The 22182-nt window shown below is 45.1% G+C and overlaps 1 protein-coding gene across 1 annotated transcript in view; it reads left to right on the top strand.

The window, feature by feature from the left end:
* Positions 1-20417, top strand: part of Ints7 (integrator complex subunit 7) — a 60314-nt gene extending 39897 nt beyond the window's left edge. The window contains exons 12-20 of the mRNA XM_059280631.1: positions 340-477; positions 1715-1921; positions 7155-7349; positions 7784-7887; positions 9890-9958; positions 10356-10488; positions 12388-12486; positions 14138-14323; positions 15784-20417. Of these exons, the coding sequence (XP_059136614.1) occupies positions 340-477; positions 1715-1921; positions 7155-7349; positions 7784-7887; positions 9890-9958; positions 10356-10488; positions 12388-12486; positions 14138-14323; positions 15784-16080 (1428 nt within the window). The 3' untranslated portion in view covers positions 16081-20417. The remainder of the gene's footprint in view (positions 1-339; positions 478-1714; positions 1922-7154; positions 7350-7783; positions 7888-9889; positions 9959-10355; positions 10489-12387; positions 12487-14137; positions 14324-15783) is intronic.
* The last annotated feature ends 1765 nt before the right edge of the window (positions 20418-22182 follow it).

Below are 22182 nucleotides of genomic sequence, written 5' to 3'. Positions count from 1 at the left end.
CAAAGTCAGTGCTGAATTCCCAGTGTCTGAAGCTCATTTGGTCACAAGCATTTCAAAAAGAGACAATGAGCCTGTACTTTGATTTGCTCAGTTACTTTGTGTAGGTGTGCATGTTGCACATGGGAGGTCTGAGGGCAGCTCTCCAAAGTCATTTCAAGTCACTTTCCTTCCACCGTGTAGGTCTGAGGTATTGAACTCAGGGCATCAGGCGTGGCAGCAGGCATGTTTACCTCCTGAGCCATGCCATTGGCCCTAAATTGTATTCTGTTTTGATGATCTCTAATTTTTATCTTTATCTTTGAGTAAAGTTACATGTCTGTCTTACTTGTTTCCTGTTAGGTAAGCTTGGCTACTGTGATTTTTGTAGCCAGCCAGAAAGCACTGTCTGCGGAAGTAAAGGCAGTAATCAAGCAGCAGCTTGAAAGCGTCTCCAGTGGGTGGACAGTATACCGGATTGCCAGGCAGGCTTCCAGAATGGTATGGGCTTCCCTTCTGAATGATGGTGCATGATGGTGCTTGGTGGGATGTCAGAGCATGTACCTTAAATGATGTGGTTGTTATCAGTCAGAACCCAAAGTAAGATGTCTTAGTCACTGTTCTACTGCTGTGAAGAGACACTATGGCCAAGGCAACTCTTACAAAAGAAAGCATTGGATTGGGGGCTTGTTGACAGTTTCAGGGGATTGGTTCATTATCATCATTGCAGGAGGTGTGGCTGCAGGCAGGAAGGTGCTGAAGAAGTAGCTGAGAGCTTTATATCCTGATCCTCAGGCAGAGAGACCCTGAGCCTGGCATGACTTTTGAAACCTCAGAGCCCACCCCCAGTAACACATCTAGCCCAACACCTAACTCTCGCAATCTCTTCAAACAGTTTCACTCCCTAGGGACCAAGTGTTCAAACATATGAGCCCATGGGGCCATTCTCAGGAAGTGCCTGTTACTCATGGGCTCTTAGGATGCCAAAAGAAAGGACCTAACCTAACTTTCCTCATAAGCAGTGGCCTGTTGTAGTCAGCTTTTCAGTAAGTCCGTGGCAGTGCACACTGTTTGGAGGTTGTTAGACTCACTGTACTTTGCTGTAGGTTGTGGTACCCAGGGCCACTCCCCCTGCTGTTTCTGGCCTTACTTATCAGCACACATTTTTCTTCCCATTCTTTCTCCAACCTGATCATTGAGTTGTTTTAAGAAATACAAATCGTAGTTGGTCCAGAAACCTAGGGCTGAAAGTGCAGAGAACAGAGTGAGGAGCATGGCTGTGGTGGTTGAAGCGGGTACTCTGTTTCCTGCCATCTTCCGTAGGGAGGAACACTATTGGCCAGACTGCTCAGTGTAATGGCATGGCGTGTTGGTGCTGACACAGCAGGGTCTTAGGCATCTCTGCCTCCAAGTCATTGGATGGCATTCCCCCTCCACCCTGGAGTTCCCTTCACCTCCCTAACTAGCTCCTGCAAAATGACACACAAGTACTTACATTTTCTGTATTTTAGACTAACATTCTGGACTTGAATTACAGTTCACTTCATTTATTTTCTCATTGGAACTGTTTTATTTTGTAAAGAATTTGAGGCGTTATGTCATAAGTAAATATTTAGACTGTCTCAAGGGATTACCTAATCTGAGACGTGGTATTCGGGCTTGTTCTGAGTTTGTCTTCTACTTGCTGTAGTAACAGTTTCGAATGTAGAGCCTTACCTCTGGCCGCCTCCTCTCTCAGGGCAACCACGACATGGCCCGCGAGCTCTACCAGAGCTTGCTGACTCAGGTTGCGTCCGAGCACCTCTACTTCTGGCTGAACAGTCTGAAGGAGTTCTCACACGCCGAGCAGTGTCTGACTGGGCTGCAGGAGGAGAGCTTCAGTTCAGCGCTTGGTTGCATTGCTGAGTCTTTGAAATTCTACCACAAAGGGATTGCCTCCTTAACAGTAAGTCCTCACCATCGTAGTGAATGCTGTGGGTGCTGTCCTGCTGTGGGTTATTCTCTTTTGACAACTTGTGAGACCTGGTGGTAATATCAGAATAATACATGCGCACAGAAATCAAATTCTTGCTCGTATTCTTAGGTTGATGAAAGCTTGTGTTTTGTTTTTTTATAAAGTACTGGGTACCACACATACAGACAGTTGCTGAATCCAGGCAGAAAGAGTAAGTGGAATAGGCATAGTCTTCTTCCTCCAGATCCTCAATTGGTAAGATGCCAGCCTGGCCCAGTGCCACTACCAAGCACAGGCCCATTCTCCTCTCCTGTCTGGCTGCTCACTAAGTAGAGGTTTGCGGGGTGTTTTGTAATGTGAAGACTTGACCCTGGAGCCTTGTGCATGGTAGATGAATGCTTGGTCATTGTGATGACACGGGAGTCTTTTACTTTATAACAGTGGTTCTCAACCTTCCTAATGCTGTGACCCTTTAACACAGTTCCTCATGTTGTGCTGACCCCAACCATAAAGTGTTTTCATTGCTACTTTGTAACTGTAATTTTGCTACTGTTATGAGTCGTAATGTAAATATCTGTGTTTTCCAACGGTCTTCGGTGACTCTTGTAAAAGGGTCGTTCAGTCCCAAAAACGGGGTCATGACCCACAGGCTGAGAACTGCTGTTTTATAATAAGGGGAAAAAAATGTTGAAAATTCTAATGTGCCACTGTTTTAACCCTCTGTGGTTTCCAAATTAAGAGTCACCTACAACTCTTACTCTGTCTGCCAATAAAGGAATGCAGAAAGGAGACCCTTAATTTTTCTTACATCTTGAAATTTTTACCAGTTTCTTGAAATGAGCTACATACCTAAATAAGAACTTATTCCCTAAAAATAGTACTTTCTGTTGGTCAGTTCTCCCTAAAAGTGAAGAGGTTATGTGTTCAACATTAAACATTTTTAAAGCATTGTGACACAACTTAGAAAATTATATATATTGAGCTGGGGCCTACTGCACATGTTGATAACATTCTATCTATTATTAAGCCAGAAGCATAAAGATCCATAACATTTCCTCCCCCATCCCCACTCCTCCTTCCCTCTCACACCCCAAACCCAGCTAAGCCCTGAGCAGCCTCTCCATTTTAAAGGGCAGCACTGCCTGCCACTTCCTCCTGATGCTCTGGAGAAGGGAAAAGTTGTTATGCTTTTATCAGGCTAATATGTCATAGAACATTTAAAGGTAAAATTACTGGTTTGGATCAGTAAAATCGTTTGATTTTTCTAGTTTATGTAGAATGGGAGATTATTGACCATTCTGTGGTAAAAAGTGCTGGGCAGGGCTTGATGCTCAGCCCTGGCAGCTCTTTCCGAGAATCTAGCTTTGGTTCCCAGTGCCCACATAGTGGCTCCCAGCCCTCTGTCTTTCTACTTCCAGTGGATCCAGTGCCCTCTTCTGGCTTCTGCAGGCGCACACACACACACACACACACACACACACACACACACACACAGTGCACAGACATGCATGTGAGCAAAACTTTCACATAAAAATAAAATTATTAGCCAGGCGGTGGTGGCGCACACCTTTAATCCCAGCACTCGGGAAGCAGAGCCAGGCGGATCTCTGTGAGTTCAAGGCCAGCCTGGGCTACCAAGCAAGTTCCAGGAAAGGCGCAAAGCTACACAGAGAAACCCTGTCTTGAAAAACCAAAAAAAAAATAAATAAAAAAAAATAAAAAAATAAAATTATTAAAAAATGAAATCCGCTAGGCAGATAGATTCACATAATAGTGAGGTAGATAGAAATAGTTTTTTGAAAAGTCTGTTAACTATTTAGCACTCTTCTGTTATGTATAATGTCTATAGTTACTTGCTAGAAATTGAAGACTGGATTTTTATTTAGGAAGAAAGCACTTGACTGACAGATGAGATTTGACTGAGATTTGATTCCGTATTAGTCCACTGTGCCTGAGGTAGGGCTCTGGACCTCAGTTCTTCTCCTGTTGAATGGAATTACTATATTCAGCACATTACAGAAACTTGCCAAATGCCAACCAGTATTCTTTGAAGATAAAAACAGGAGCTAGGAAGCTGCATGTGCTGGCTCATTCCTGTAATTCCAGCACTTAGGAAGCTGAGGCAAGATGGTTGTCCTATGTATGACTCTAGCCTGGACTGCCTAGTGAGTTGTTGCAGGCCAGCATGAGCTACAGTACGAGACCCTTTTTGAAAAGAAAAGATACACGTACACCACACCAGAAGAAAATAGCAAAAAGAAGAGAGAGAAGCGGAAAGGGTTCAAAACTCTGTGCTTATTACATCCTTATTTAGGTACCATTAGCAATGCAGTATTTAATTCCCATTGTAACGCTTTATAATAGAGGGATCTTGCTTTGTAGAAATAAAGATTGTCACATGTTAAGGAGATGGGTCTGTGATTGAGTTGGGGAGTATTGCCCGGCTCCATCCCCTCATTACAAGGGATGAGGGTGCACATGCTCTAATTCACAGAGATAGAAAGTAAGACGTGGTTGCCAGGGCTGTGAAGCAGGGGAGAGTGTGGGTATGAATACAGAGTTCCAGTTCTGCAAGGTAAGAAAGGTTACTATACTTATACAACCAAACACACTTAAAAGTAGCTAAGATAACAAGCTTATGTTACTGTTTTCATACATCAACATTCATACCTTTATCAGGTTTCTTTTTTAGCCTAATAGATCTGTAACACAAATATAACTTTACAAAAAGCAGAAACAAACAAAAACAGCATGAAAGAAAAATAATGGGGAGGAAGTAGCCACTGAAGTGAGTTGGAACTGCTCTGCCAGCTGGTAACCTCGGCCCAGGGTGAAAGGAAGTTTGTTTTTCCTTTTCCTGGGGAGCGTTTGGGGGCAGTTTTGACTGTTCCCAGTGTTTGCTGCATCTGCTGACCTTTAAAACCCAGCTCATTTCAGGTTCAGCCCCAATGTTGAGAAGAGTAAATGATATCCTGTTGTCTCTCTTTGACATTAGTCAGACTCACACAGACATCTCCCACCCTTTAGGCACCGTGACCTGTAACATGCTTTAGCCATGAAGAACACTGCTCTTGGATGTGTTCTTTTCTGTGTGTTCTACGTGAACATAGCTTTTCGTCCTGTATAATATACAAGCTCATCACAGCAGCCTTTGAGGCTGCCATCTCAGGTCGTCAGTCGGATCTTCCCAGCATGGCCAGAGTTCTCTCCTCCCTGCATCTGGCCTCTCCTTTGGTTTTAGAATGCATGTTAATACGTTAATGCCAGCGCTTTTTGTTTTCCAATTATGTATCCATGTCATATATGCTGACTTATGCTCCTGTCTCTTCTAAAATTGGTAACAAACAGTAAGTTGAAAATAGTAGGTAGGGGTAAGAGAGATGGCTGTTGAGCACTTGCTGCCTTGCTAGAGAACCCAAGTCTCTTTCCCAGCACCCACATCAGGTGACTCACAACGGCCTGTAATTCTAGCTCCAAGGGATCTGAAGCCCTCTTCTAACCTCCATGGGGACTTACACATATATGACATGCACACATTAATTAAAAATGCTAATTTTTAAATGTATTTTATGTGTTTTGCCTGCATGTATGCCTGTGGATCACACGCATACCTAAGGAAGCTAAGAGGATGTCTGCAACCCCTGGAACTAAAGTTACAGGTGGTTATGAGCCGCTGTGTGAATGAGTCCTCTGGAAGAGCAGCCAGTGCTGTGAGCCATCTCTCAGATGAGCCCATAAATAAGTTTTTTTTAAATTTGCAAGTAGCAGTTAAAGAGGCAGAGGGAATAGAGGATCTCCTTCCATCTTCCTACAAGAATAAATCAAACCTAAGACATCAAAAACAATTGAAATAGTCTCTTTAGTATCTTAATACAAGTTATAATTGGAACAAAATATTGAAAGGTTGAAAAAGTCAACACAGTCAAGTATTTAGGATAGTTATTTCTCCATTGCACACAGTGCCTCAAGGGTCTTTTCTGTTGGAGAAGTGCAGGCAGATGTGTGCTTCCGTAGAGGGTGCAGGAGCAGCTATACAAGCTCCGTAGCTCCGTCCGTCATTTGTAAGTTGAGAGCTCCACTAAGGACAGTGTGCAGCTCAACCAGACGGAAATGCTGTGGTGGACTTGTAGAACCCAGCTCAAATTCCCAGCTTTCCTGCTGACAGAGTAGTGTGGGATGCACTATGTACTAAGAAGCCACATCAGTCTGTTTGAAAAAGCCATCTTTAAGAGGATGTACCTCCCATTTACTGTTAAGTTAGCCCGTTTCTAGTGTGTGCCTCGTATTGAAAACACATCGCTGCACTCTCCACTAGGACGCTTGCTGAACAGTGGGAGGCTGTGGTAGCAGCTCTCCTCCACCTGTGCTGCCGGGGCTTAGCCGCTCCCCACTCTGGCTGCTGCTCTGTGCTTTTGCAGACTTCCCTCTTGTGCTTCCATCCCCCGAACATGTGTGTTCTCTCTACAGTGTCAGCTCAGAACCTCTTTAGTTACTGTGGCTAGAAGGCTGCTTTGAGGCAGTGGGGCTATCTAGAAACATGTCTGCTGCCTTCTTTTCCTCACTGTCTAACTTCTCAGCACACTGGTAATGGTTTTGGTGATGGAAGCCGCAGATTGGAGAGGTAGGAGAGTGGTACGATTTAGGGAGATGATAATATCTTTGAACTTTCGGAGGTGGTGTCTTAGTGATCATTTAGCAAGCTGCGTGTTAAGTGAAGGCAGTGAGGACCCTCTGAATGTCAACGAAGTTCTCAGGCGATGCTGCCAACAGTGAGTTTCTCTGATGTTAGATCATTCTCATTGTAGTATAGTTATTTACCCATCAGTGTTATTAGGACTTGTGCATAAACTGTGACAAATGCAGTCCTCCCATGGCTTCCGGGAAGACGATTCTAAGACACTTAAACAGCCACAGATGTCCAAATCCTTGGATGCTCAAGTCCCCCATTGAAAAGGTGCAGCTTTTCCATGTGCTCTGTGCATGTCCCCTCATGCTCTAACTCATCTGCAGGTTCCCTACAATCCCAGCACAGTGTAGATGCTGTATAAATAAATAACTGTTATGCTGCTGTGCTGCCCTGTGATGCTTTAGGGGGAAAAGACAGGAAACTCTGTTCATGTTCTGTTCAAGCGCATCTTTCTCCTGGGCATTTTTTATATTAGGTTTGGTCGAATCTAGAGTGGCAGGCAGGTTACTTTGTATTAAACTTCTTTCTTTATTCCAGGCTGCCAGCACACCACTGAATCCTTTAAGTTTTCAGTGTGAATTTGTAAAACTCAGGATTGATCTTCTCCAGGCCTTCTCGCAACTTATCTGTACTTGTAACAGCCTGAAGACAAGCCCTCCCCCTGCCATCGCCACCACAATTGCCATGACCTTAGGAAATGACCTTCAGAGGTGCGGCCGCATCTCCAATCAGGCATGTCTTAGTTTCTCTCCATTGTGGATAGTATTTAGACTTCAGAGATTTTAGAGGATGAAGGGTTGTACCAATTACAGTCAGTGTTGTGTGCCAAATACTTAACTCCTCTGTGTGGCAGAATAGGATGATGTGTTGTTTAAACAGCCCTGGTGCTGTGCATTACACAGAGAGAATGGAACGCCACTAAAAAGTTGGGAATATCTATAATAGTGTTAGTTATCTTAGTGACACTTGAAGAAACCAGAATGCAGTGTCTTGTTTCCAGACATTGTTAGTAAATTATTACACACTGTGAACATTGGTAGCTTCATTGCCATCTTTGTTGATTCTATGTAATTAAGTTATGAAAATGATAACTCAGTTTATATTTGAACTGTTATTGATGATGAGTTTTCTATGCTTTAGTTTTGATGTTCCCCCCATCTTTGTAGATGAAGCAATCCATGGAAGAATTCCGAAGCCTTGCTTCCCGGTACCGAGATCTCTATCAGGCGTCCTTTGATGCTGACTCAGCAACTCTGAGGAACGTAGAACTGTATCCTGTGTTGTTTGGGAGCCCTTGTTCTTAGAAGTGTTCTCTGAAATACAGATATGATAATCCTTATTTGTTACAGTTAATTAGTGATTTCTTCCTTTGAACTTTAATAGGGACAAAATAACTGTACTGTAAACTTAAGCTGGTCTTTTTAAAAGGGCTGGCTTCCTGGTGGCCTTGTCTACCTTCAGGAAGAACTACCACAGCCGAGTCATGCCCAGGGCAGTGACACAAGCCTGTTGTCCCCAATACTAAGGAGACTGACGCATGAGGATTGCTTGAGCCGGGAGCTGGAAACCAGCTGGCAAGTCTGGAAGGCCTTTCTGAAAAAAAGCGAATCAAGCCAGGGTCCCACCAGCCTTGTGCTCAGTGAGCAGCCCCAGCACAGTGCATGGCTTGTGGCTGACAGCCCTAGTCCATCCTCTTTGTTATGGTTGGTCTCTACCACATCTGTTCCTTCAACCCTCCTGAGGCCATCCATAGTTTCTTAGTAGCAACTCCTGGTCTTATTGGAAAGAGGGGGAAACTGTTGTGAAGTTGTGAGGCTTGTGAGTTTGTAGTTCTTAGAGTTTTGATTGATTAATTGATTGAAGCTTAATGAATGCTCAGGATGCTCTGCCATGCAAGTGAGTGCATACAGGCAAGTGTTTGTACACACACTCACGTCTAATACAGTGGGGTGGCAGACCGCTTGAGTCACAGCTGAGGAACTGTCCAAACAAAAGCTACAGTTGGTTATCTGTGTCACGAATCTTAAAAGATCTTATTAGTAAAAACAAACCCAGAGCCGGGTATTGGGGTGAATGCTGAAATACCAGAGAAGCAGAACAAGCCACAGCCACCTCGCCTTGCCAATTCCTCAGCTGATCCTGTTTCCTCAGACTGAAAGCCTTGGAGTCCTCATCTGAATGGATCTCAGCTGAATTCCTACTAAAAGCCTAAAAGCTTAACTAAGTCTAGTTCCTGGTCCTCACGCATTATATACCTTTCTGCTTCCTGCCATCACTTTCTGGGATTAAAGGCGTGAGTCACCATGCCTGGCTGTTTCCAGTGTGGCTTTGAACTCACAGAGCTCCAAATGGATCTCTGCCTCTGGAATGCTAGGATTAAAGGTGTGTGCTACCACTGCCTAACCTCTATGTTTAATATTGTGGCTGTTCTGTTCTCTGACCCCCAGATAAGTTTATTGGGGTGCACAATATTTTGGGGAACACAATATCACCACAGCTATCCTCACTTCCTTCTCTCCTTCCTTCCTCCTTCTTCCCCTTCCCCTCTCCCTCCTTCCTTTCCTGTGTCAATGGAACCTCATTGTCGTTTCATTGTTTGTTTGAAACGCCCATGAAATACTGCTTTATCTAAGGGGGAAAATCAGCAGAGTTGCAGTTGGGCATGAAAGGGCATGCCTGTGGCCCTAGCTGCTTGGGAGGCTGAGGCAGGAGGGTTGTAAGTTCAAGGCCCTCCTAGGGAACTTAGTGAGACCTTGAGGACCCCCCACCCACTCCCACCCCGCAAAAAAATGTTTTAAGACAGGGTCTCTATGTATCCCTGGCTCTCCTAGTACTTACTGTGTAGATCAGGCAGGCCTCAAACTCACCGAGGTCCATCTGCTTCTTTTTCCTGAGTACTGGGATCACAGGTGTGTGCCACCATGACTGGCTGTTTGTGAAAGCAGGTTAAAGGCGGGGGTGGGGGAGGGGTAATTGATAGCTCAGTGGTGGAAGCACACGTGTGTCATGTACAAGGCCCTGGGCTCAGTCCCTTGGGGTAGGGGTGCAGTTGCTGTGACTGAGGAAGGGGTCTGTGCCCACATTGGGCTCTAAACCACCCTGCCTGGAACAGAGTTTAAATTGCTGGTGTAGACAGTGCGTACCCCTTAGAAGGGAAAAGCACCCTCCATCATGGAGTGGGTAACTGTAAAAGTGCAGTGCTCATGTTTAATCTTCAGACAGCGAAAGTGTGAAGTGGCTTTTGTGTCCTCATGTGACTTAACATGCTCTAGACAGCAGCAGAGCTGCTTACTGATGTCTCATGCCATAGAAGCCCTGGTTTTGGATCCAGAGTCAGCAAGGTGAGTTGAATGATGGCATTCTGACCTAGTGATCTGTTAGCCTGCTCTCATGTCTGTATTTCTGTCTGTTATTTATGTGATGTCATATAAGTGTATTACTTGCTGGCCCCTTCTCAAGTGTCTTTTTCCCATATGGTGACACATTTAAAGACCTTCATGGGAATAGTTAAGAATTACATCATCTGTAGTCAGATTTAGCTTTAAATTCCAGCTTGTCAGTTAATAGTTGTGCGACTGTAGCCCATGATTCTTTCCAAGTTTGTTTCCTTATCTGTAATTGGAGATAACTTCAGTTTTTAAAAGATGAAGTGAGAATGTGGACCATGTCTAGCCAGTACATGGAGGTACTGAAGGGGTCACTGCTTGGATGGGTTAACTGTGCTGGTCTCTGCTTCAGCTTCCAGGAGTATGGATCCACGGGGACTGCCCATGCTGACAGTGAGTATGAGAGAAGAATGATGTCCGTGTACAATCATGTCCTGGAAGAGGTGGAGTCGCTCAACCGAAAATACGCCCCTGTTTCCTACATGGCAAGTGGTATTTGTTTGCTAAGTTTTTATCATTGAGGAAGTGGATATTTTCTTAAATACATTTCTGGTACTTTATTTTAATAAAACTTAATTGTAAAGAACATGCAAATTAAAAATGTCACACAAGGAGATTAGCCAGACCTACATTCAGTGCCTGTCAGTGGACTTCCATGCAGTTAGAATAGCCGTTCTGCAGTCACAGAACTTGATTTTACACTGTCACTATTGATTGTATTTTATGCACTTATCCACCACAGATATCAGTGATAAAGATTAAAACGATCCCGTCCGTGGCCGCATTTAGCCTCTCTCTTGACTGTATGACCACATATCAAATCTCACATGCCCAGGTGCAGGCAACTTCTATCTAATCTGACTTGCCTAGGTGCAGACCAGTTTTTTTGTTTTGCTCTTTTTAAACAATCAAATTGAAGTTGTAGTAAGTCTTTATTCTCTCTTTCCAAACTAGAATCACTTTGGGAGCTTTTTAAAAACTCTGTTGGTATCCAGTCATCCCTTCCTGACCACTCCCCAAGGACAGCTGACTCTAAATCTGGAATGGAGGCCTGGTTCCCTACAGTGATACCAGGAGTTAAGGTGGAGGTCCGGCACGTGGATAGTAGTACCAGGAGTTAGGATGGAGGTCTGGCCCGTGGACAGTGGTACTAGAGTTAGAACTTTAAGCCTCACAGAGGTATAGACAGCAAATGTTTCAGAGTGCTCAGCCCATCTCATAGTCAGTACAGCATTGAGTAAAGGACATGAAATACTCACTGCTTCATTATAAAGCAGGCTTTGTGGTAGATGACTGGTTTTGCCCATATAGTAGTTAAAATAAGTGTCTGGGCACTTTTGAGGTAGACTGACCTAAACTATGTATCATGTTCAGTGTATTTAAACATGTTGAGTGCAACTGGGCTTACAATACTTTTAGCCTCTGGTTGTTTGTTCCCCCACCCCCCCTTTCTTTTTCCAATTACTTTTATTTATTTATGTATTTTTTTATACATAAATGTGAGTTCTCTGTCTGCATGTATACCTACATGCCAGAAGAAGGCATCAGATCCCATTATAAATGGTTGTGAGCCACCATGTGGTTGCTGGGAATTGAGCTCAGGACCCCTGGAAAAGCAGCCAGTGCTTTTAACCTCCGAGCCATCTCTCTAGCCTTTTTTTTTTTTTTTTTTTTTGTCCTAGAACTAGCTCTGTAGCCCAGGCTGGCCTTGAACTCACAGAGATCTGCCTGCCTCTGCCTCCCAAGTGCTGGGATTAAAGGCGTGTGTCACCACGCCCAGCCTGCCTCGGTAGGTTTATTCAGCGCATAATCTTGTCATAAGACAAGGGACAGCACTTTTCAGACGCTTCCACGTGATTCTGTCATGCTGTAGGGGTTGAAAACACACAGAAAATAAAACTAGTAAGTCTTAATTTTTTAAAAAATTAAAATGAAAAAATAAGGTAGAAATCTATGATTGCAATTCCCCTTTTTAAATTTTTATTTGTGTGTGTGTATGTGTGTGTGTGTGTTTATTTGACTGAATGTGTACTACATATGTGCCTGGAACCTGAGGAATCGAGAGAAGAGTGTCAGATCTCCTGGGTCTGGAGTTACAAATGGTTGTGAACTGCCATGTGTGAAGGGAATTGAACCCAGGTCCTCTGGAGAAGCAGCCAATGCTTTTAACCACTGAGCCATCTCTCCAGCCCACTGATTGCATCTCTGGACATGAATGATTTGAGTTCGACCATGTGTGGTTGTGGATGTTGTACCTTCTTGCTGAATGGTGTGTACTCTTGGAAGCATTTATGTGAGCATGTGTGTTTCCAGCTCTGCCCTGAACGTGCTATTTGTTGGTAGGTCTGCAGGTTTCTTTTCAGCTGGCTTTCTCTCTCCCACAGCACACAGCATGCCTCTGCAACGCCATCATCGCTTTGCTGAAAGTTCCTCTTTCATTTCAGAGATACTTTTTCCAGAAACTGCAGTCCACCAGCATCAAGGTAAGACAGAAAACACTTAAGGCTTAAAAATCGGCTAAGTGAGGCTGGAGAGATGGTTTGTTGATTAATGAATGTCACCTGACCACCTGATATCAGTCCCCAAGGTCTACACAATAGAAGAGAATGTCTCCTACAAGTTGTCCTCGGACCTCCACATGTGTGCCATGGCACCCACACCCCAACATACACACAGACAAATGTAGTAAAACTTAGCTAGCTAGCTTCTGAAGATTGAATGGGACATAGCTAAGGTTTAGTATCTTCACTTTGGCGTAGATAAAAATTTGGTTCTAAGACTTTAGTTGTCTGCCTTTCCCCCCTTTATTGGATGATTTGAGGAAGACGGTGGGGCTTGAAAGTTGCTGTAAGACAGACATTTGGGTAGCGGGAGTCCATCCGTCATCTCTTACCTCCAGAAATGAGTTCTTGTAAGTCTATTTCAGTTGCCTTCCAGGGTCTTGAACTGAGTCTGTTGAGAGCAGACCCAGCTTTGATTGAACCAGGCCCAGTGCAACATCACTAGTCCTACCTTCAGGCTCTCTTGCCTTTGAAGGACAAGTTGGGAGAACTAGCCAACAGGGAGAGTTAGTACGTTGAAATGCTTAAGCCACTCAGAATTCAAAAGCTATTTTTGAATTGTTGGGAAAGAAGGAGATTGTCCCCTGAGAGAGATGCTTGGATTCTGCCTGTCAGTGAACTTTCGCATCCATTTAATGCTTTTGGCTACAAGTACCATTTCAAAAAGACCTTAAATGTTAGGAAAGCCGATTATGGAAGGGAGCAGGCCTGAGGCAAGCTGTCTGCACAGTCGGTGACAAGTGCAGAGTCAGTAACGTTCACCTTTAGCCACACTTGAGCTTTCTACAGTTAAGGTACATCTAAGATTTAAAGAAAAATGGTAAGTTCAAAATGTTACTCAGGCCAGGTAGTAGTGGCTCACACCTTTAATCCCAGCACTCAGGAGACAGAAGCAGGTGGATCTCCGTGAGTTTGAGGCCAGCCTGGGCTACAGAGGGAGATCCAGGAAACTCTCCAAAGCTACACTGTCTCAAAAACAAAACAAAGCAAAAAAATGTTACTCAGTTAGCAACCGTGGGGCCTCAGGATCAATCCCTAACACCCCTAATTGTTTTGGGGTTCATTGTGGAAACTGGCTTTTTTTAATGCCATATTAACTTCATTATGTGAATTTTCTTAGAATTTTAAGTTTGTTTGTATTTGAATTTAGTCTATTTTAAATTACTTAAGAGAATTGCACACAAAAAAATGTTTTTCCTAGAAGCAAAGAGATATCCAGTGGATATGAAAATCTATACATAGCTTTTCACTTGAGGAAGTGGTGGTTCATTGCATCCTCCCCATCCTGCAGCAGAAAGCCTGCCCACAAGAACCCTGGCAGACAGTGCCTTTGAGTGCTTCCCTCAGACAGCAGGTCTAAATGAAAGCACAGAGCACATTTAAAGGAGATGAAGGAAGCTTGACTTGGAAGGCCTGTCTGTAGGGTGGTGCCAGCACAGGGAGGTCCTGGGAATAGCTTACTGCCAGGGACAGTCACATGAGGACGTTCATCTGTCCCTGTGATCAGGGGAGCCGGGTTTGTTGAAGGAAGCTTGGTTTGGGTTGTCACACTTACATTACTGTTCCACCCCAGCTTGCTCTGTCGCCATCTCCCCGGAACCCCGCGGAGCCCATTGCTGTACAGAACAACCAGCAGCTGGCGTTGAAGGTGGAAGGTGTCGTTCAGCATGGGTCTAAACCAGGACTCTTCCGAAGAATTCAGTCTGTGTGTCTGAGTGTCTCTTCCACACTGCAGAGCAAACCTGGCCAAGACTACAAGGTAACTCACATGCAGAAGAACTGTGTGTAGCTTACTGGCCCCAGGTGGAGCTCTCCTCTATTCTGGCAGCTTCCCCTCCACACAGATCAGGAGGTCATAACAGAAGCATAACTGAGGCCTGGGGAAACTTCGTCTGTTTTCTCTGCTTGAACCAGTTAGTGGGCAAAGCATTCCAGCAAAGATCAAAACATGAATTCTGTGACTCTTAGTGCAGTCTGGAACCTATTTGAGGTCCACACAGCAAGAGTTATGTGGCCATGCGCCTCTAATCAAGTTTCCCACCCCGCCTAGTCCCATGCATCTCAGAGAGCTCATCTCCCCATGCCTGCTTCCCTTCCTGAAACCTTGTTCATAAGACCCACCTCCTCTGACACCATCTCGGCTCCAGCTTCTCACAAAGGAGTGCTGCCTGCTGTGGCGCATAATGTCCAAAGGAACCTTGGGAGTTAGCTACCTTGAGATGTCATGAGGTAGGTTAAGTGTTTGCCAGCATCAGTCAGGCTATGTACTATGTGACCACGGGCTTCTGACCAGGTTTCCCACCAACATCAATCAGAAATTGATGTTGCTATCTAAAACTAGGATATTGCATATGTTCACATCAATACCATTGTCTCTTTGCTGAGACATTTCTTTCCAATTTTGTGGTGATTTAATCCACAGTATGTGCCCAGGTTACTCTGGTATATTTGAACTAAGTCAGTGTAACAAGAAATAAGGTGAAGGCTTAAAAGGCAATCTCTAGACCAGGGAGGATGCTCAGTGGGTAAAGTGCCCACTTGCAATCATGAGGACCTGAATTTGGATCCCCACAACCCATGTAAAAAGCTAACCCTGAGTGGATGCCGAAGATTCACTCACCAGCCACCCTGGCCAAATCAGGGAAACCAAGTTCACTGACCCTGTCTCAAAGAATAAAGGTGGAGCATGATTGAGGAAAAACACCCAGCATTGACTTCTGGCCTCCACTAAATGTGCTCACGTGCACACACACACACACACACACACACACACACACACACACGCCCACATGTACATACATACCCACACCAGCAAGTATATGATGTGTGTACACACATGTGTATGAGCATTTCATCATCATGATTTTAGACTAAAGCTGAGGGAAGGACTGGCGAGGCCACCATTTTCACTTGGTTTTCTTGGAGGATGTCCTCTCACCCAGCACTCTGTCCACTCCCTGAGGCTCAGCTGTCATTCTCTTCCCGTCTTTCTTCTGACTGATGACACAGCATGGTGCCCTTAACCTCTCCATAAGAACTTGGGGAATGCCACGTGAAGGGCTGTGTGGACTGTGCTCAGATACCTCTATGGTTGAGTGACCTCAGATATTGCTGGAAATCGTAATGAGAATTCATGTACTTATCCTTAGACAGGGCCTGGCTCCTAGAGAACACTGAGAAAGCAGCTCTTGCTGGTATTTAACAATTCCTGTGTTCCAGATTCCCATCGATAGCATGACCAATGAGATGGAGCAGAGGGTTGAGCCACATAATGACTACTTCAGCACCCAGTTTCTGTTGAACTTCGCTGTCCTTGGAACACACAGCATTACAGTGGAGTCCTCGGTGAGAGACGCCAACGGCATTGTGTGGAAGACCGGCCCCAGAACTACCATGTTTGTCAAATCCCTAGAGGACCCCTATTCCCAGCAGATTCGCCTACAGCAGCAGCAAGCCCAGCAGCCTTTGCAGCCACAGCCGCAGCCGCAGCCTCGCAGTGCCTACACCCGGTTTTAAGTGTGCTCCAAACACACTGCACAGCCGTCAAAGTGCAAGAAGAGTCTGTGTCTTCATGTGCATTAAGTGTGAATGTCACAGTGTGAAGTCCATCACTCTCTAATTTCTGTAGTGTGGCATTCCGGAGATTGTTTAAGAAATCACCTGGCTCTCAGCCAGAAGATTACATCTTTTCATTTCTTAAACCACCCAGTCTTCTGCCTCACACTTAGCATTTTAGTTGTATTGTTCTTTCTGATTGGTGAGCTTTTCTTTCAAGAATAGTCACAGATCATTGGTAGATTTGACTGTGTCTCTACCAGAATTATTGTGCTAACTGGCCCAGACCTGTAGTTATGAGACAGGCAGTGGGAAGTCCTGTCCAGTGTGTGTCAGGTTCATCCAGGGCTGGAGAATGAGGCCTTCAAAAGGGACTGGAAATTCTGTGGCACCTGCCTTCTAGACTGTGGGAGCCTGTGGTCCACAGTTATAGCATCCTGCTGCATTGGTGCCACCTTTTGTCTGTTTCCTGTGCTAAAGCAATGCTAGTTTATTGTTTTGGTCTTTAATTGACCCAAAATTTAATTTCTATGTAGCAGCTAGCAGCTTTATAGGAAAGTTGGAAATGAATAGTATGTTGTTTTTTTCGGTCATGTGACTGTAATGTAGACTTTTTACATTGTTTGTAGACGTGAAAGTGGCTTGATATAATGTCTTCACCTTTGATTTAAAAGGGACAGATCCTTCCCTCTAGTTTCTACTAGACAAGTTATGAACTCTGCACTTGATGTCTAGACAGCAGTCTCCATGGCTGGGATGCTCAGGAAGCAGAGATTTATGGTTAGCCAGAAAAGCCCTTTTTCTATTCAGTCCTGGTTGAAAACGATATGACAACATACTTTATTTACCTTTATACCAGATATGTTGAACTGTAAGTGCTCGGTGCTTGGGGACCACAGGTAGTGGACAGCATGACCAGAGCATTGCCAAAGCGAGTGTGCGGTCAGTGGGCGGGCTGTAGTGCAGGGACTGAGAGCATGAGCCCTGGAGTCCCTGTGTCAGTAAATCTCTTCATTTCTGTGCTTGGCGTTTTACTGTCTTCTCTTCAAAGTCATACTGATTCATAAGAAGACTTGAGTTGTTTTTAAATGCTGTTTGAGGTTTTTTCCTGTCACATTACCTCTGGGGCTGAGAAGTGATTGGCATCTTGGGTTCCCCTGAGGTCACTTGCTTTATGAGATGTTGCCCCCAAATAGCAAATTCTGCTTATCATAGCATGTGCAGATCTACAGTTTCCACTCTAAGTGATGTCTCCCAGAGCCACCAAGTTGCACACAGTGCACAGTCTGCACTTGGTCAGCGTCTGGGGAAAACTTCTAGAGCGCCAGGGAAGACGCTGTGTGGAGCCCGCTGTCTGTCCTTGGCTGGATGTAGAAAGAGCTGAGTCAGTGTTCCACTTCTGGCTCTACAGTGAGTTGCTGTAGAGTCAGACTTGGGTCTTTACAAAATGACTGAATTAGGCTAGATTTCTCCAGGCGAATTCAGTTATCAGAGATAAACATTAGGGAAATGATGTCTTTAATGAGAGATTCAGCTAAGGGCCAAGGATCCATCCCCTTATTCTACCACAAGTCTGACTTGGTCCTCAGAAAAAGACTTTGTTTTGTTTTGGTTTTGTTTTGGCTGTCCTGGAACTTACTCTGTAGACCAGGCTGGCCTCAGACTCAGAGATCCACCTACCTCTGCCTTCTGAGTGCTGGGATTAAAGGCATGCACCACCATGCCCGGCCTAAAAACTTCTTTTAATAACGTAAAATTTGGGGAGATCACAAAAGAAATTGGTGGCCTACTAGATTTGTTTTCTTTCTGAAGAATTCTACATGAAACAGTGCCTGAGACCTGAAATTCACTCAGTAATACAGGCTACTTAAAAGTAAAAAGGATAGGCTGGGCATGATGGTGCACACCTTTAATTGTAATATTGGGGGGAGGGGAGCAGAGGCAAGCAGATCTCTTTGAGTTCGAGGCCAGCCTGGTCTACAAGAGTGAATTCCAGTACAGCCAGTGCTACACAGAGAAACCCTGTCTGATAGTTGTGGTTATCAACTCCTGGATTTTGTGTACTGGGACCCCATACAAAGTTGGAAAGCAGTTAAAATAAAAGCAGGTCCTGATAGTAGAGAGTGCAAAAGTAACTGAAGCGCACTAGACTCAAGGTGTCGGGCAGACCCAGGAGTGGGATCGTCTAGCTTTATGTTCAGTAGGATGCACTATGTTTTTCTATGAACTTATTCAGGGAGAGGATGTGTTTATAATTTTAACACTAATGAATAAAAAGAAAAGAGATGAGCATGCTAGTTAGGAAGTAAGCATGTTTCCCAGTTGGCAGTACAGGCACTGAAGAAGGTCCACTGACTCAAAGGGCAGTCCTGCCTTGTCTTAGTCCTTAAGTATTGTGTGGCCTCGTGACTGACTGTGAGGGCATAGTCTTTGCGCCCACACTGCCCACATCCAAACTTGTTTTACCTAAGTTTGTGACCTTAGGAAAGCTAAGTACTTGGTTACTATTGCTGTGATGAAACAGCATGACTAAAAGCAACTGGAGAGGAGAGGGTTGATTGGGCTCACCTGAATCACAGTGCATTTAGGGAAGTCAAGGTTGTAAAACAGCAGGAGCCTGAAGGTAGGAAGTAATGCAGAGGCCGTGGAGGGGTGCTGCTTACTGGCTTGTTTATCGTGGCTTGCTCAGCCTGCTTTCTTAGAGAACCACCAGCCAGGGATGCCCTCAGCCACAGTGGGCTGGGCCCTCCCCCTCAGTCACTAATTAAATGCCCACAGGCCTGCCTACAGCCCACGCTTGTGAAGCTATTTTCTCAGTTGAGGTTCTCTCCTCTGATGACTGTAGCTTGTGTCAAGTTGACCTCAAACTAGCCACCATACGTACTGTGGTTCCTGACATAGAGACTGTTCTGCTTTATGAGTAGATGGGAGCATTGAGGGCCCTGTAGTGCTGTTAGGGGAAAGCACAGGACGTGCCTACCACATGGCAGGTGCCCTGCTTACCCTCAGCATTATTGCTCGTGTTGTTACTGTGCTCCTGTTGTTTCACAGGGTTATGTTTTGTTTTTTTTTTCATTTTTGAGAAGGCTCTCGAGTAGCCCAGGTTGGCCTTAAGCTTTCTCTGTGGCTGAGGCTGGCTGTGGATTCTCCCTCCTCACCTATCAACTGCTGACTTTGCAGACGTGCGCTTTCCCAGGCTGGGTCAGTTCTTAAATTTCCTACCAACACACTTCAGGCTACACTGAATAATTAGATAAAATGTTTACCTGGTCAAAGTGGGATTTCTTACCACTGCATATTATAAACCATTAAAACATTTAAAAGCAAATATACAAAGAAAATTATATGGAGTGGTTTCTGCCGGCTGCCTTCAGTGGCGATGTTGATGGTACATTGGCTTGTTATATTCCAGTGTAAATGAGCTCTTCCTGTGTGACCTGTGGAGCTCAGAATGACCTAGGTGGCGGTGATCTGCAACTGTAAGTCATGTCACTCTTTACAGGCCCTGGATTCCATCCTCTGTACAGAATTCCGAAGGGTTGGGGCTGGGCGGTTCAGTAAAGAGACAGAACCGACATGGTTAGCCAGGGCCCCCAGGAAGGCACTTGATTGTTCTGTGCCGTGTCTGCCAGCAGACTGGAGAATCGGTGCCTGCCCGTTGGTATCTAGAACTCGACTAGCCCAGGGTGATGACGGCAATGTTCTGGATGTGCTGCATTAGCCGCTGGCCACACTAGCTACGCAGTCCTTAAGAACAGCTCACATGAGGGGGACAGAAGCGTTCATTTTGCTCTACTTCAGTTCAGTGTGAAAGCCTGCTAAAGCTGCAGACTTGCTCAGTGAGGAGTGAGACTGAAAGGGGACTCGCTCTTGAGATCTAGATGAGTCTGTGGAACCTGGCACACTGGAGGCTTGTGTCTCCCCATCATCCAGCAGTTGTGTGCCTTGCTTCTGGTCACTCAACACCATGTTGCTTAACGAAACCCTCCCCTGTCCACAGTGCTGCCCTTGGGCCCCTGTCAGTCTCACATCTTGACAAGAAGTCCAGAGGTGAAGGGCTTAGACCTCCTGCCTGCAGCCCTCCAGCAGTTCACCCTCCCCCTGTTTCTCGCCTATGAACACAGACCTTCCTAATCAGAGCTGTGTGTTTCATTGTCTCTGTTAGACCCAATTCCCATCCCGTGGTAGCTCATTCTGAAGTGCGGCAAACAGCTGAGCTTTGACGTTTTTCTCCTCAACACCGAGGCCTGTAACCACTGTTTTCCACAGACTAGTAAAAAAATCCTGAGGATTGTAAATTTACTTTTTCAAAAACTTGATTACAGCTGGGCTGAAGGGCTTAAGAACACCGGCTGCTCTTGTAAAGGACCCAGGTTCAGTTCCCAGCATGACATGGTGACTTGTGGCTGTCCATAACCCCAACTCCAGGATATCTGACGCCCTCTTCTGGACGTGTGTGGTTCATAGGTATCTGTGCAGGCAAAGCACTCACACATACACAGAAAATCTTTTTGAAACTAAAAAACAAAACAAACCTACAGCTACAAAACAGGTTTCAGTCTAGATTTGCCCTTCATCCATCCCTGCCTATCTCCCCAGAACAATTCTCTTTCATACAGACAAGTTTGTTGTGCAAGAAATAATCGTCCTCTTTATTAGTGAATTCTGGGTAAAGACTGACACTTGGTGGAATAAGTTTGAGGAATGTCTCCCTCACAGAGCTTGTCTGCAGGTCGAAGTTTGCACACTTTTCTGGCAGACTTAGACTAAAAACACTTCCCTTGCTATTTCCAGGTAGGTCTTTTGTGGTGGGGTTGTTGCTACTCTTCTTCCAGTAAAATTATAATACCACGAGTTAGGAAAATCAGGGCCATTAGCCACCCGCCACCCTCTAGAGAAGACGAAGAAGGATGGTGTGTGGGAGAGAACTACTCCAGCCCTCTTGGCTTTTCTCAGTGATTTTGCTTGTGAGTTTGTTGTATTGGTGTGGTTATTGGTTTTATTTTTTGTTTTGTTTTTGAGACATGTAACCCTGGCTGTCCCAGAACTCTATGTAGACCAGGCTGACCTCAAACTCAGATCTATCTGTCTCTGCCTGCCAAGTACTGGATTAAATGGCGTGGCCCTGAGCGTGAGCCACTGTGTTGACTCATTTGTGAGTTTTGCTGAAACTTGTTTGTCAGTCAGTGTTTACAGTATTAAGAACAAAAGGTGTATGGGGGTCTATATTAGACAGAATTGTCAAGGGACTCCAGTGTCTAGGTCTTTGGTTTCCCAACATCCTAGAAGGTAAAGTGGGCTGCTGTACCTGAGGTGCCTGCCACCCACTGAACTCTGGAGAACAGGCATTGTATCTGTCGATGTCTCCCGGGCGGCATGGGTGGGGGATGGGGGCCTGAGTGGTGAGAGTGGCATGCCAAAGCTTAGGTCCCTCCTCCCTGTCTCTTCCTGCCCTCTCCTACCAGCAAGGGCGGACACTGGGTGATGGGGATCATTGAAGAAGCTGGGACTGGAAGAATGTTCAAGGCCTATTGTTAGAGAATGAATAACAATGGTTATTTTGCTAGAGAATGTGGAAAGGGTGCAAAAGTCATTTCTGCAACTTTTTATTATTTCATGTGTAGCACAGAGGCCCAAAGAGGGCATTGGGATCCCCTGGAACTGGAAATACAGATGGTAATGGGCCTCTGTGTGGTACTGGGAATTGAACTCAGGTCTTTTGGAAAAGCAGTCAGCTTCTAACCATTGAGCCATCTCTCCAGCACCTGTTTCTGAAGTCTTAACAGTGTCCTGTGTGACATGGAAATGATCATGTGTCATTAGGAAACTGGCCATGCTGACATTCCCTCCTTTTGCAGCACTTGGAAAGCGTCTCAAAAACAGCTGAGTGCTCCTCTCCTGACGCAAGATGTCTGCTGCTCTTGCCAGGCTGCTGGGTGATTTGAGTTCTTCAATGCCACACTGCAAGAAGACTAATCACAGGATCACGTGGGCTTCATCAGATAGATCAGTGTTACTGGGTCCCCTGGGATGCTCAAGAGTATATTAGCCCTGGCTAAGATT

The sequence above is a fragment of the Peromyscus eremicus genome, chromosome 15, assembly GCF_949786415.1.
Source record: "Peromyscus eremicus chromosome 15, PerEre_H2_v1, whole genome shotgun sequence".
Classification (NCBI taxonomy): Eukaryota; Metazoa; Chordata; class Mammalia; order Rodentia; family Cricetidae; genus Peromyscus; species Peromyscus eremicus.
Note: the sequence above shows the minus strand (reverse complement) of the source record. Positions and strands in the feature narration are given on the sequence as shown.